The 14,204-nt window shown below is 52.0% G+C and overlaps 1 protein-coding gene across 2 annotated transcripts in view; it reads left to right on the top strand.

Annotated features, from left to right (window-relative positions):
- The window catches only part of DNMBP (dynamin binding protein), a 102,501-nt gene extending 89,896 nt beyond the window's left edge, over nt 1-12,605 (top strand). For both annotated transcript variants that reach the window (XM_058671219.1, XM_036495802.2), the window contains 10 exons: nt 90-107; nt 482-681; nt 2,306-2,436; nt 3,171-3,275; nt 5,699-5,827; nt 6,602-6,934; nt 7,088-7,267; nt 7,955-8,153; nt 9,640-10,160; nt 11,744-12,605. In XM_058671219.1, coding sequence (XP_058527202.1) covers nt 90-107; nt 482-681; nt 2,306-2,436; nt 3,171-3,275; nt 5,699-5,827; nt 6,602-6,934; nt 7,088-7,267; nt 7,955-8,153; nt 9,640-10,160; nt 11,744-11,929 — 2,002 coding nt within the window. In that variant the 3' untranslated portion in view covers nt 11,930-12,605. The remainder of the gene's footprint in view (nt 1-89; nt 108-481; nt 682-2,305; nt 2,437-3,170; nt 3,276-5,698; nt 5,828-6,601; nt 6,935-7,087; nt 7,268-7,954; nt 8,154-9,639; nt 10,161-11,743) is intronic.
- Nucleotides 12,606-14,204: the final 1,599 nt, after the last annotated feature.

The raw sequence follows: 14,204 nt of genomic DNA, 5'->3' as shown, positions 1-14,204 counted from the left end.
CAGCAAATAGGAATGTTGTGTGAGGAATGTGGAAGTCAGCGCTGTCTCCCTAACACGGTCTCTCTTCTTTTCATGCCGCTGCCCTGTAGGAGCCTGTACAATGAATGGTAAGTCCCCTTGTTCTTTCATTTCTTCAGTCTTCTACCCTTTAAAAGACCAATTTTACCACTTTCTTCATAGATGCTTAAAGTAGACTTTTCTGGCTATGTTTCCTCCATAGCACCTGTTTAGTTCCATTAAACAGCACTTTACATAAACATGGGTTGTGTTCTTGCCTGTCTTTTCTCTCACACCCAGGCAGGAAGTTGTTTTTCTTTTTTTTTTTCTTTTTTTTTGGTCGCCATCAGGCCTGCAGCAGCTCAGCCAGTGCCCAGCAAGCATTTGCTGAGTGAATGGAACTGGGAGGAAAACTCGAAGGGTGGCAGATGCTGCCCACAGGCGTCGTGTTACTGACTGCAGTCTCTGTTGTTTTCTCCTATAGGGGATGCACAAACTACATTAACCTGGGCTCCTTCCTCATCAAGCCAGTCCAGAGAGTCATGCGTTACCCGCTGCTGCTGATGGAGCTGCTGAATTCCACACCGGAGTCCCACCCGGATAAGGTGCCCTTGACCAGCGCGGTGCTCGTGGTCAAGGAGATCAATGTGAACATTAACGAATACAAACGGCGAAAGGATCTAGGTGAGGAAAGTGTGGTCGTTGAAAAGGAGTTCTGCCCTATTGAAGGGTTTTCTCAAAGAATGAAATGTGTCAGCCAAGATTGGGCAGGGCAGGGGTAGAACTGGATGGTAGAACTGGGTAACAACCTTGGAGACCCCATTTGGAACACTGGGAAGAAGGCATCTATGATAAGCTGATAACCCTCAGAGCCTTCCCAGGAGCACTGGGGTGCCTATCTGTGTGTGTTTGAGGAGGGGCAGTCCTTTCCAGTCCATGTTGAAATCTGACTTGGTGGCTCACCGGCGCTGATAGAATAAGAACTTTTTATCTTCAGAAAACCATTTATGCCTCCCTCCTGGTTTCTTCATTCCTGCCCATCTCCACCAGCCTGCCCTCCCTTGCCCTCCGCACCCAGCCCTAATGTCTACACACCATCTGCTTTACAGTGTACAGTGCACTGAACCCTTCTCTGTGTCCAAGTTCCCTCTATTTTCCACACTTAATTATCTAAAATGCTTTTCTATGTCTTCTGTTGCAACCACATCACCTACATTAGTATGTAGTAGTGATTGTAGCTTTTTTTTTTTTCTTTTTTAATATTTGAGGGCCCGGCACTATGCCTGAGTGGCTAAATCTTTGCCTTGCACGTGCCAAGCACCCATAAGGGCAATCCATGTGGGTTCATGTCCTGGCTGCTCCACTTCCCATCCAGCTTCCTGCTTGTGGCCTGGGAAAGCAGTCGAGGATGGACCAAGACCTTGGGACCCTGCACCCGTGTGGGAGGACCCGGAAGAGGTTCCTGGTTCCTAGCTTCAGATTGGCTCAGCTCTGGCCATTGCAGCCGCTTGGGGATATGAACCAGCAGATGGAAGGTCTTTCTCTGTCTCTCCTTTTCTCTGTAAATCTGCCTTTCCAATAAAAATAAATTAAAAATTTTAATTTAAAAATCTTTATTTGAAAGGCAGAGTAGCGGAGAGAGACCAGTACCTGCCATCCACTGATTCACTTGGACTGGGCTGGGCTGAACTCGAGCTTGGGAGTCGCATGTGGGTGGGCAGAGACTAAAGTACTTAAATCATCATCTGCTTCCTGGGTGCACTGGTAGGGTGGTGGATGCACTCAGGTTCCTGGGTCTGGAACCAGCACGCTGGCATCGGAAGCAGCAGTTTAATCGGCTGCATTGCTGTGCCGACCTGACTGTGGCTTTTGAAATGTCTTCCATCTGAACGTCCTCTCGATTCTTATCTCCTAGAGTAACATAGTCTTTTTCACGTGAGATCATTTCATATGTTTTTATAAAGTATAAATTTTTTTTTGGAATAGAAAAGCAAGGCTTAAATTTAATGACTTACTAATGTTGTACCTTCATGAAGTAACAGTCCCAGGACACAGAAATTTCCTTGGCTCCAACCTTAGATTCGTCCCCCATACCTTGGCTGGCTTTTCATTCACTCCTGGCCTTCTCCATCTCTCACTGGCATTCAGGCTCCAGATGTGTCCAAAAGCCACTCTTCAGGTACTGTTCTGTGCACTTGGCTATAAGGTCATTGACAAGCACTGCCTCCGGTTGTTGGTCATCCTAGCCTGTGGATCAGTGTGTAGTACATCCAGGCTCAGAAAGTACCTTTTCTCACTCACTCTCCAGTCCTCAAGTACCGTAAAGGTGATGAAGATAGCCTTATGGAGAAGATTTCCAAACTGAATATCCACTCTATCATCAAGAAATCCAACCGGGTCAGCAGCCACCTGAAGCACCTCACTGGCTTTGCTCCCCAGGTGAGCGCCTACCATAGGGGGCAGCTTCTCTGTGCTCTGCAGGGAGCTGTCTGGGCCCACCTCAGGTTCTGCCAGCTGGTGGGCTTGGCTGCACGACATGAATTCCCCCGTGCCACCTCTTGCTCGTACGCCTCGAGCTGCTTACATGGTGTGCAAAGGCGAGGTGGTGGTTTCCAACACGAATAGGAGCTTGTAATTCATGGAGGTGGTGGACAAAAGCTAGAAGGGATTCACGTGATCACCTGGTGGGATATGTTATGTTACTCATAAGAAAATCCAAGATGTGAGAGCCTGAGAGCGAGCAGCAGTTCAGCAGCAGTGCTAGGAGTAGACCCGAAGGCTCTGCACTCCTTCCTGCCCTGCCATTGGCCCCTGATACAGTGGAAAACGTTACCAGGAAAGACTCACTTTTATTTTACATTTTGTTCCTAAGTGCTGTATTGTTTAGAAAGATGAGAGTTAAGTGTGGGTTTCAGAGGTCATCTGAAAGTTAGAGGAAGACACAGCTCTGACCAGGTAGGTGACAGTGCAGCCGGAGCAGCGGGGAAGGCGGCGTGATCTATGCAGGGCAGAGGGAACTGCTGAGGACCTGCGTGTGCCTTGGCGGGCTCCCAAAGAACCTGCCGGTGTCAGGACCCAGCTCACTATGAGGCAAGAGACCGGCAAAATTTTAAGAATTGAATGAAAGATGACAGAGTCCAAATTTGCTAACAGCACTTACTTGTCGTGAACAGATAAAAGATGAAGCATTTGAAGAAACAGAAAAGAACTTCCGAATGCAGGAAAGGTTGATCAAATCTTTCATCCGGGACCTGTCCCTCTACCTCCAGCATATTCGAGTGAGTGTTGACATCCCCATAGTTCCACTCATGGACAGTACATTTCTGTGTTCCTGTTCTTACAGCGTATTAGTTATCAAACGCTGAGTAACATGAACTCACATAATGAACATTATACCATGACATAGTTTTCTTGGGATTTCTGTATACTTTTTAGAACTTAAATGCCAAGATGGCCAACATGATTGCAGTAACTTTTCCAATGTGAGACAGAGCCCCCAACCACTGGTTCGCTAACCAGAGTCCCACAGGGCTAGGATAGGGCTGAACGGAAACCCATTCCTCATTCCAGTCTCCATATGACGTAAAACCCAGTTATGCCACTCATCACCATAGCGGGAAGCTGGCATCAGGAGCCGGAGCGCCAGGTGCTGAGCCCAGGTGCTATAACAGAGCCTGTCTAAACAGGCCCAACACCTTCCACTGGCAAATGATTTTTGCTTTAAAAAAAATTTTTTTTTTTTTAGGATTTTATTTTCATTTGAAAGAGTTAGAGAAGAGGGATGTGTCTTCCACTCGTTGATTCACTCCCAGATGGCCACAACGACTGGAGCTGAATTGATCTAAAGCCAGGAACCTAAGGCTTTGGGCTATCCTGTTTTCCCAGGCCACAAGCAGGGAGATGGCTGGGAAGTGAAGCAGTGGAGACTTGAATCTGCTGTTATGGGATGCCAGCACCAAAGGTGGAAACTTCACATACTGTGCCGTGGCACTGGCTCCTATCAAATGTTTTGTAAGACTGATTTGAGGCCCCAGTACAATGGCTCAATTGGCTAATCCCTCCCCCGCTCTAAATACTGGAATCCCATACGGGTGCCAGTTCATTTCCCAGGCTGCTACATTTCCCATCCAGCTCCCTGCTTGAGGCCTAGGAAAGCAGTAGAGGATGGGCCAGGTCCTTTGGCCCCTGTACCCATGTGGGAAACCCAGAAGAGGCTCCTGGTTCCTGCTTAGCTCAATCCAAAGTGAACCAGTAGGGTGGAAGATCTTTCTCTGTCTCTCCTTCTCTGTAAATCTTTCAGTTAAAAAAATATTTTTAAAAAGACTGACTCGAAAGGAAGAATGGCAGAGTAGAGAGATCTTCCATCTAGCGGTCATTCTCCAATTGGCTACAGTTTCTCAGGCTGAGCCAGGCACTCCCTCCAGGTCTCCCAAAGGGGTATTCAGGCCACCTGCTGCTGCGTTCCCCAGCACATTAGCAGGAAGGGGATCAAGGGGCAGAGTGGCCAAGTCCCTGATTGATGTGGGATGATGTCCACTCAACAGGAAGTACAAAGATTTCCCCTTCTGGCAGCACTTGACTGTTCACGCAGACAGGCCTTAAGACAGCAAACCAATGGATGGGACACTGAAGATTTGGATTAGGGAACTTTTATAACATACAAAAGTTTTCAGTACAGATCAGATTCTGAGTATCAAAATAGTCCTTTCTTAAGTTTAAATGAAGCAGGCAACAGCTCAACATTGTCCCCACCCGGGATTAAAGACCTGTCATTAATTAGGAGGGGTGCCCCTATGGCCTCTTGGGCAATCTGAGTGAGGAGTTGGCAAATCGGACAGTCTCAGATCTCTGTCCTCGGGAGCTCAAGTTTTAACAAGGGGGGGTCAGAGGAGGACGAGCAGCACTGGTGAACTCCTCTACACAATGGGGCAGAGCACAGCCCTCAGACGGAGTGGGGTTGTGACGGTCAGTGGGACAATGAGGCCTGTTGTCTTTGAAGGGGATTTCGTGGGCCAAGACCTGTGGCAGGTGAGGCCCTCACTGTAATCTTGTAGAAATTCTCTTTTAGGGCCTGGTGCAATAGTTCCCTTTGCAAGTGCTGGGATCCCACATGGGTGCCAGTTCGTTTCCCAACTGCTCCACTTCCCATTCAGCTCCTTGCTTGTGGCCTGGGAAAGCCTTGGAGGATGGCCCAAAGCCTTGGGACCCTGCACCTGCACGGGAGACCCAGCAGCAGCTCCATCTGGGTCTCACACCAGGTAGCAAGGGCCTAAAGATTTGGGCCACTTCTGCTGCTTCCCGAGACACATAGTGGGGGGGCTAGATCAGAAGTAGAGCAGCCATATCTGGAACCAGCACTCACATGGGATACCAGCGCCTCGGCAGCAGTTTTATCCGGCTATGTCAGCCCCTGGAGGAGCTGTCTTGGTTCTAATTTTTCACTTGTTGGTGAATCAAGAAACTGTTACATTCAGGACATGCTTACAGAAAAGCCCATGGACTTTGAAGACTCCTCAGTTTTCTGTGTGCCTCAGCATCTGTCATGGTTTACAGGAGCATACTGTTTCCAAGCTTAACTACGAGCCTAGGAAGAACTGCAGGTGTGGGTCCCTTTTGTCTGACTGCTGTAGGGAGAGTACTTTTTCTAGCTAGAAAGCACGTCTCATTCTCACTCGCGTCTGCTGTTTCACTGTGGCTCCAGGAGTCGGCGTGTGTGAAGGTGGTGGCTGCCGTGAGCATGTGGGATGTGTGTGTGGAGAGGGGGCACCGAGACTTGGAGCAGTTCGAGAAGGTGCATCGCTACATCAGTGACCAGCTCTTCACCAGTTTTGTAAGTGACTCTCACTCGCGACACCAGACACACCCCATCCTCCGGCAGTGTGTGAGGCAGGGCCTTTACTCCAAGGCGACTTCCAGAGGCACAGGTAGGAGCTGGAGGGTTCAAACTGTGTTAAAAAGAAATTTGAGGACAAAACTAGAAAATTTAACCAAGGCTACTGTTGAAAAGTCTGCTCAAAGTAGCCAGTAGGGATAGTGAAGTGTCAACCTTTAAGGAGTGTCAGAGGTCAAATTGCTTAGGGAGTTCTGAACAGACACACACAGGATCACTGACCTAGGTGGGGCGGGAGTTGGAGAGCCCGGGATGGCTTGAGGCAGCGGCAGATGTGCAGACTTGGCTGCTTGGTGGCCCCGGGAAGGTGTTGGTTAGCCAGTTCCTGTTTGTGCCCTGTGAGGTACTTAATGCTGTCCATGTCCTTTCTACTAGAACGAACTAGGGAGAGAAAGCCTGGGAATTACCAGGCATCACCACGTGGTGGAAGGTAGGGTAGCTCTGCACAAGTTCCTCTAGCTCAGACTTCTCCTAAAACACGCGCATGTGTCACCAATGAACCGAGGACTTCAGCGCTGACCCCTTGGGTGCCGAGCTGGGACAGGCATGGTTTTTAAGCACTTTGGGATGACTCCTCGCATAAGGAGCACAGTGAGGAAGTTGGGGAGTCACTGTTGGAACCATAGCCTGTGCCCTAGGAGCACAGCTTGGGGACTGGACCGTGTTCTTGGGAAGCCCAGGGACTGAGCTAGCCATGCCTTCCCCATCCCGCAGAAAGAGAGGACGGAGCGCCTGGTCATCTCCCCGCTGACTCAACTGCTGAGCATGTTCACGGGGCCCCACAAGCTGGTGCAGAAGCGCTTCGACAAGCTCCTCGACTTCTACAACTGCACCGAGCGGGCCGAGAAGCTCAAGGACAAGAAGACGCTGGAGGAGCTGCAGTCGGCCCGCAACAACTACGAGGCGCTCAACGCGCAGCTGCTGGACGAGCTGCCACGCTTCCAGCGCTGCGCCCAGGGCCTCTTCGCCCACTGCGTGCACGGCTACGCCGAGGCCCACCGTGACTTCGTGCAGCAAGCGCTGGAGCAGCTGCAGCCGCTGCTCTCTGTGAGTTGCTGCTCGGGTCATGGGGGGGGCATCGATCTTGCTCCTTCCATGGTGCCGTGAAATCTATGGCTTTAAAAAATTAATCTTTCTTTAAAGAAAAAGGAGAGAGAGTTGTTTGCGGGCCCAGGTACCTCATCTGTGCTCTCCCTGCAGTTACTGAAAGCGGCCGGCCGAGAGGGCAACCTCATCGCCATCTTCCACGAGGAGCACAGCAGGGTGCTGCAGCAGCTGCAGGTCTTCACCTTCTTCCCCGAGGCCCTTCCCGCTGCCCGGAAGCCCTTTGAGAGGAAGACCACGGACCGCCAGTCGGCGCGGAAGCCCCTGCTGGGCATGGTGAGCAGCAGCCGGTAGGGGGCGGTGTGGCTTCTGGTCAAGGGCGGAGCTTGGGGCCAGACCACCTGGGCTCAGGCCCCAGGGTGTGAGGCTTACCCACGCGGGTCTCCCTCCTCCCTGTCCGTGGGTAACTGCGTAAGGGCCCTTGTGACAAAATACTGCCAGGTCAAAGTAAGTGCCCTCTCAGCCTTCTCGTTCTGCGAGAAAATCCCAGCCATAAAAATGGTGTTTACAGGATCCTGGGTGGCAAGAACGTGGCAAGCAGTGACGCTGGGGCTCTAAGACAGTGAGCCCACAGTCACTAAAGGCTCAGATATGCCAGATTGAGAGATGTTAGAACTGAGTTTTAAAAAATCGAACTAAAGTTTGTCGCAAAAAAATAATAAACCGTGCATACTTTATAATATTGAAAACCTCATATAGGCATGGATTTCAAAGGTCTTGTACCAAAATTTCTTGAAACAGTTCATAGGAAAATGGAATTTAAAACGCCCTTGCGTTAGGGTAGTGGTTTGTCACAAGGTGAATGTTTTCTTCAAAGCTGAGTAGGCAGTGGTGGCTCCCTCATGGCCACTGCGTTGGGGGCAGTAGCAAGGTCACTGAGGGGCACCCATGGCTGCTGGGAAGGCAGCTGCCCAGGGTCCCGTGGGTGGCACCTCCCTGATGTGTCCCCTGGTCACCTTGTAGCCGGGTTACGTGCTGCAGTCCGAGGAGCTCCGGGCCTCCCTCCTGGCCAGGTACCCCCCTGAGAAGCTCTTCCAGGCAGAACGGAACTTCAACGCGGCTCAGGAGCTGGACGTCTCACTCCTAGAGGGCGACCTGGTGGGGGTGGTCAAAAAGAAGGACCCCATGGGCAGTCAGAACCGCTGGCTGATTGACAACGGAGGTGAGAGCCCCGAGCAACCAACCGTGGGATAGAACTGTGGATTGGGGCGCTCTCGGGATCCCACGGGGCGGTAACTTTCAGGGAAAACCAGCCCTGCAAGGTCCCTCAGTCTCTCGGGGAGTAAATTCCCAGATTAGCAAAACAAAAGCGTGTGGTCGGTTGTGTTTGTTTTGATGGATTCCAGGAGACTCACCTGGCAAGCTCCACTAGCAGGCCTTCCAGGTTCCTGCCTCCAGGGACTCCATTCCTGACCCTGCCCCCCCAAACCTGTGCTGTGGTGTTTACTTTTTGAAAAAACTCTCTCCACCCACTCCCAAAAATTTGCCTATTTAGAGATGAACTTAAACCGGCTCCCAGCCTTGGGTGGGATAGAATTGACAGGATGAAAAGTGATGCTGATCTATATATAATTTTTCCTAAAGCTTCTTGGAGTTTGTAATTGGGGAAGAAAAAGGTTTTTCTTTTGACTCCATTGGCCAAAACCTGCACCAAGTGATTTGAAGCTTTCATTGTAACTCACTTTTTCTGTGAACCCCGTGAGGGTACGTGTGGAGTCCGCTTTCCACGGACCCATGCGCACTCCCAGCCCGGTTTGCTGTCCCAGGGCCTGTGGGGATGCTAGGAAACATGGAGTAGATCACTCCATGACCACCTTCCCCAAATCAGAAAGGGCCGCATCCCAAGGGTCTGGCCTAAGCACTGTCTGGAACTCAGAATGTTCCTTGGGTGGACTGTTGTCTTGCTTGCCCAGATCACAAACAGCATATGCCTGAAGCAGGTGTGCTAAGTAAGTGTTAGTCACCATCTAGGGAAAAGCAGGACAGAGCCGATCCAGGCCTTTCCCACAGACCTGGGCCCACTGCTGGGAGGTCACAGGTGCTCCTGGCCCTGGGGAGCTGGAATTCATCCATGACAGTCACCAGCAATTTCACAAGAGCTGTTGTTGCACATGGTTTAGGAGCAGCATTTGTCTAACGAAGTAATTTCTAAGAGGGGGAAAAAATCTAATGACCTAGAAATGGAAAGCCAGCATAAGTGTCATGCATAGTGTATAAAAGACGCAGTAAAAAAAAAAAAGTTACATACTGTGGGTTTCCCTTTAAGACTCATGGGACAGTTTCAGCACCTGAGCCCTGTAAGAGCTGGGCAGGGCCCTGAAGACAAGCTCCCTGCGTTCTCAGCCCTCCTCGGGCAGGAAAGCCTGGCCTACAGCCCAGCACTGCCTTCTGCAAGACGGCAGGTGTCCTGAAGGGAGCTGGCCCTCACATCCCTCTGCTCCCATGCTTCGTGGCATCTCACTTGGCCATGATTTCAGGACCCTGCTAAAGGCTAGCCCCGCCCCCTACTGCCCTCTGACAGCTGTGGCCACTGTCCCCCGTTGTCCTCCGCCTGGGTCACCTGTCAGGGGCTGTAACAGGAACGAACTGGCAGCCATGGCTTTTCCTCGCTGCCCCTCACTTTTAACCCTTTATGCTTCCCTCTGCAGTCACCAAGGGTTTCGTGTACAGCTCTTTCCTGAAGCCCTACAACCCCCGCCGCAGCCACTCGGACGCTTCTGTGGGCAGCCACTCCTCCACCGAGTCCGAGCACAGCGGCGCCTCCCCCCGGTTCCCCCGGCAGAACAGTGGCAGCACTTTGACCTTCAATCCCAGCAGCATGGCTGTGGCCTTCCAGAAGCAGCCTCAGGACGCAGGTGCATCCAAGGACTGCGACGCTGGCACTTGGAGCGCCTCCTTGAACTTGAGTAGCTCGGAGGATGGTCCTTCAGAACCAACCACCTCCTCCCCACCCAGGGCAGGGGACTCTGTGGATGCAGCCAGAGACACAAGCCAGCCCACTGCCACCCTGAGGAGCTATCGCAGCAGTAGGCCCCCAGAGGGGGTTGCTTACTCCGTGCCAGGGCGAAACGGGCAGGGCCGAGAACTCCCCCGAGGATGTGCACGAGCAGCCCAGCCCGCAGAATACCAAAGCAAAGAACCGGAAAGCATCGAGGCAGAAGGCAACCAGGTAGGGTTGGTGGCAGAGGTGCAGGCAAGGCTTACCCAGACCATGGGGGAGGAGGTGGGGATGTGTATACAGGAATTCCAAGCCATGAGGGTGAGCAACTCGCCCCACCCACATCACCCACAGGCTCCTCCAGTAGGGGCACGAAGCTGCCTGCGGAGCCCACCCATTCTCGCCATCCAAGAGACTTCATTTCTGGACTTTAGAAGTGAAATCTGTTCTGTTACTGTTTGCCTTGTCCCCTCTTGTGACAGCTTACTGTTGGCTTGGAAACATGGGCATGGCCTTCAAGGGCAGCCCGAAACTGCTTGCAGTTCCACCTTGCTCCTTGCAGCCCGCCTGCTCTCATAGCCCTCTAGTCTCCCCCTTGTGGGCATTACAGCATGTGTCTGAGCTCCCATCGTGGGGCTGGGACTGCTTAGTCAAGAGCCTAGTTCTGATCTGGGCCATGCAGGGGCTGCCCTGCCGGCGGCTGTGGCCCCAAAGGCCCCTTTCCCCCACCCATGCCCCAGCTTTCCAGGCCATGGTCCCTGGGGCAAGAACTAAGCTCAGTGCAAACTTGCTTCTCTGTGGTCCTGCTGGGTCCACCCAGGGGACACACAGGGCCTTCTTACACTCTGAGCCTGAGCAGGGCACTCGGTCCTAGCCTCGTCCACTCCGATTAGTGACAGGGTCCCCCCTCCTGGCACCATCCTCACTCTCTTGGTCCATGTGTGGCTAGGCAGCTTCCTTTCCTACCGTGTGGCCACAGTTCAGAATGCCCGCTGACTGGGTAGGGCATCCTTCTGTCTCCTCCATCGTTACTGACTGGCTGTTCTGCAAGGCAAGTCAGAGTGAAAAGACTGGATCTGGCCCATCCGTTAGGGCAGACACCAGCCATATACTGAAATGGAAGCGACAAATAAGATCAGTGGGGCAGCCGGTGCTATGGTGAGTTCGTTAAACCACTGCCTGCAGTGCCCACATCCCATATGGACACTGGTTTAAGTCCTGGCTCCCCATTTCTGATCCAGCTCCTGCTCATGGCCTGGGAAAGTACTGGCAGATGACCCAAGCATTTGGGCCAGTACCACATGGGAGACCAGCCAGCCCCAGCCCTAATACAGGCATGTGGGGAGTGAATCCAGATGAAGTATCTACAGCTCTCTGTTGTATCTCAGCACGAGAGCAAGAGACACAGACACAAAAAGAACCAAACTGGCTCTTGTGCTGTGTCACTCTGAGAACAAGGCCGACGGACGGCCCACGAGAGGCAGAGGTGTGGACAAAGCGAGACCTCTGCGTCCACTTGTGCGCATGTGTCACAGCTCTGTCGCTCACTGTCTGCCTCTGTTCCTGCGTCACTGGGCGTCTGGTTGTCACTCTTGCTGTGTCTCCCCGTCTTGGACTCCATGTGTCGCTGTGGCTTTCTGTGTCTGTCCATAACTCTGCATTTTAAAAGTTAGGTATTGAAAACTCCCTTCTCCAGCTCCCCGGCCCTGTGAGTGCTGCTGTCTCAGGCAGCCCCTTTGCCGCCCCAAGTCCTGGTGGACAGCGTCACCTCCAGCCGTTTCCCACTTAACCCGCTTTCTCTCCCCTAACCCCAGGTCTACTTTGCTGTATATAGCTTTACTGCACGAAACCCGAATGAGCTGAGTGTGTCTGCCAATCAGAGACTCAAGATCCTGGAGTTCAGAGACGTCACAGGGAACACAGAGTGGTGGTTGGCCGAGCTTAACGGGAAGAAAGGCTACGTGCCATCCAATTACATCCGCAAGACCGAGTACACCTGAGCGGCCCTGCTTCCCACTCCGCCTCACTGCCTTCACACTCGGCCTACGGCAGGCTCTGCCAGGCCAAGGAGGGGGCACCCGCTCCCAAGACATGGGCCCTGCCACCTCGCCGGGTCATGGCATGGTGGAAACACGATTAAAGTCCTGTTTGGTTGGGTTGCAAACCTTGATGCTCACTAGTGTTTCTAGAATTTGAAATGGACCCTGGTCCTGAGAAGAAAGGCAAGGCCCGGGCCCCAGCTCCAGAAGATGAGACCGCCAACCGGAAGACCAGTGTTCTGTGTGTGCAAGAAGCCAGGTTGTAGCCAGACCGAGCGTGAGGTGGGCCGTGTGCTGGGAGCAGCCGACCAGAATCCGACTGGGGCAGAAGACAGACTGGAGGTTCCCAGGGGCCTTTGAGGCTGAGCTTTGCCTGTAGCAAGGAGTTGTTCAGCATAGCCTGAAGCTTTAGCTACGCACTACAGGTCTCTAAACTAGCGCCTCCTGGAACCCTTCCTTCACTGCATTTCCAGATTGGCAATGCAGCCTTTAAGGCCTTAGGTTTTTTCTTGCACCTTCATCTGAAAGTTTCTATTCTCTGGCACAGTGCAGTCAGCCAGCCCAACCAGCAACAGCATGCCAGCTGCCCCATGCAAGTATTAGTCCCAGCACAGCCTCACAGCAGTGCAGCCTAGGGAAGCCTAGGGTAACCCCTCTCCCTCAAGCACAGGACTACCATTCAGTGCCAGTTATCACCGCAGGGGACACGCTCGGATTTGAGTAAGCAGTCCAGAGAGTAGTTCTGGCCGCTGACTTCCACGCATCAGAGATGGTGGGCAGTCAGCCAGCTTCGAGAGTGCCTGGTGCTATCTCCCCGAAGTCCAGCCGACCCTGCCCTCAGCATGGCACCAGAAGTTCTGACGTAGCACAGTCCTTATTCTTAAAGTCATCCCCCCAACACGAAGCCCGCCTTAGAACAGGAAGCAATTTTATCTTTGCAGAAAGGGAATTTGAAGACAGCCTTAAGCCCCTGGCTCCTCCAGGTTCCCACTGGGCCTTCAAACCCTGGTGCAGTTGGAGGCACCGGGCTCCGGGGGTCACCATCCCGTGGCTCTGGAACAGTCTCATGCAGTGTTTCTACTTACAGATGTTTATATTTAAGTAGTTATTTTATAAATAAAAGCATTTCTAATGGCCACGAGTATGTTTTCTTGATTTCCATGTTTAACCTGAGATGGTGCTTCATCAGCTGGTGCCCTGCCGGTGATCTTGTCGAAACAATCACCCCGACACCCTGTTTTGCCACCACTGAATCCAGCCTGGAGTGCTTGTGGGGGACAGGGACCCTCTTATCTCTCTGAAGGGTGGGAATGTTGCTCCCCCGACATCCCAGAAACCAAAAAGGGTGTGCGGTGTGGCAATCGCCTATCAGACTGCAGCAGCCCAGGACTCTCACGTGCTGAGAGCACCTCAGAGGACAAGTGCTCCCATGGTAAAGTGCATAGATGCTTGGCGAGTTTCAGGCACCTGTGTGGGTGGAGTGCACAGCAGGGGGAAGGCAGAGAAGGGCTGAGGCTATGACCATGCCAGACCCTTCCTGCCCGTGGGTGATGGGCAGGACCACACCCAACTCGGGTGACACTCAGGTCTCTCCATCCACAGCGCTCAGAGCTCCCAGACCCCACCCAGCACACACGCCTGGTTGCCCACCCAAAGGGAAGGCCTTCTACTCGACCACAGAGGTACATACCTCAGAGGCCCTCAACAGAGATGAAAGTTTCCCAGATATGTAGAAGTAAGTGTGAAGAAACATGAATAAGACAATATGACTACCCCGAAAGGAATGCAGAAATATTACACTGTGAAGGCAAGTTTGACAAAATCCCTGAAAAGGAATTTAAAAGAATGATTGCAAGAGTACTGAGATACAGAATAAACTATAGGAGTGACTGCAATCCATGCACGGTGTGAATGCTCCATGAAATAACAACATACATGTCTGAGGAATTCCTGAAGGAATGGAGCAACAGCGTGGTTACAAGGATCTAATCAGTGAAGTAATGGCAGAAGGTTTCTGCAGTTTGGAGAAGATATGGACACCCAAGTACAGGAAGTTCGTAACTCCAAATAGACATGATCAAAGATCTTCAGATTTCCTGAAGTAAAACATAACTACCCAAAAACGCACAAGGAAAATTCCAGATTATCTTTAAAGGATCGCCAATTAGACTCAAATTTCTTATCAGAAGTCCTACAGGCTGAGTATGGACATAGTTTAAATCTTTAAAACAAAAAA

The sequence above is a fragment of the Ochotona princeps genome, chromosome 13 (genome assembly GCF_030435755.1).
Source record: "Ochotona princeps isolate mOchPri1 chromosome 13, mOchPri1.hap1, whole genome shotgun sequence".
Lineage (NCBI taxonomy): Eukaryota > Metazoa > Chordata > Mammalia > Lagomorpha > Ochotonidae > Ochotona > Ochotona princeps.
Note: the sequence above shows the minus strand (reverse complement) of the source record. Positions and strands in the feature narration are given on the sequence as shown.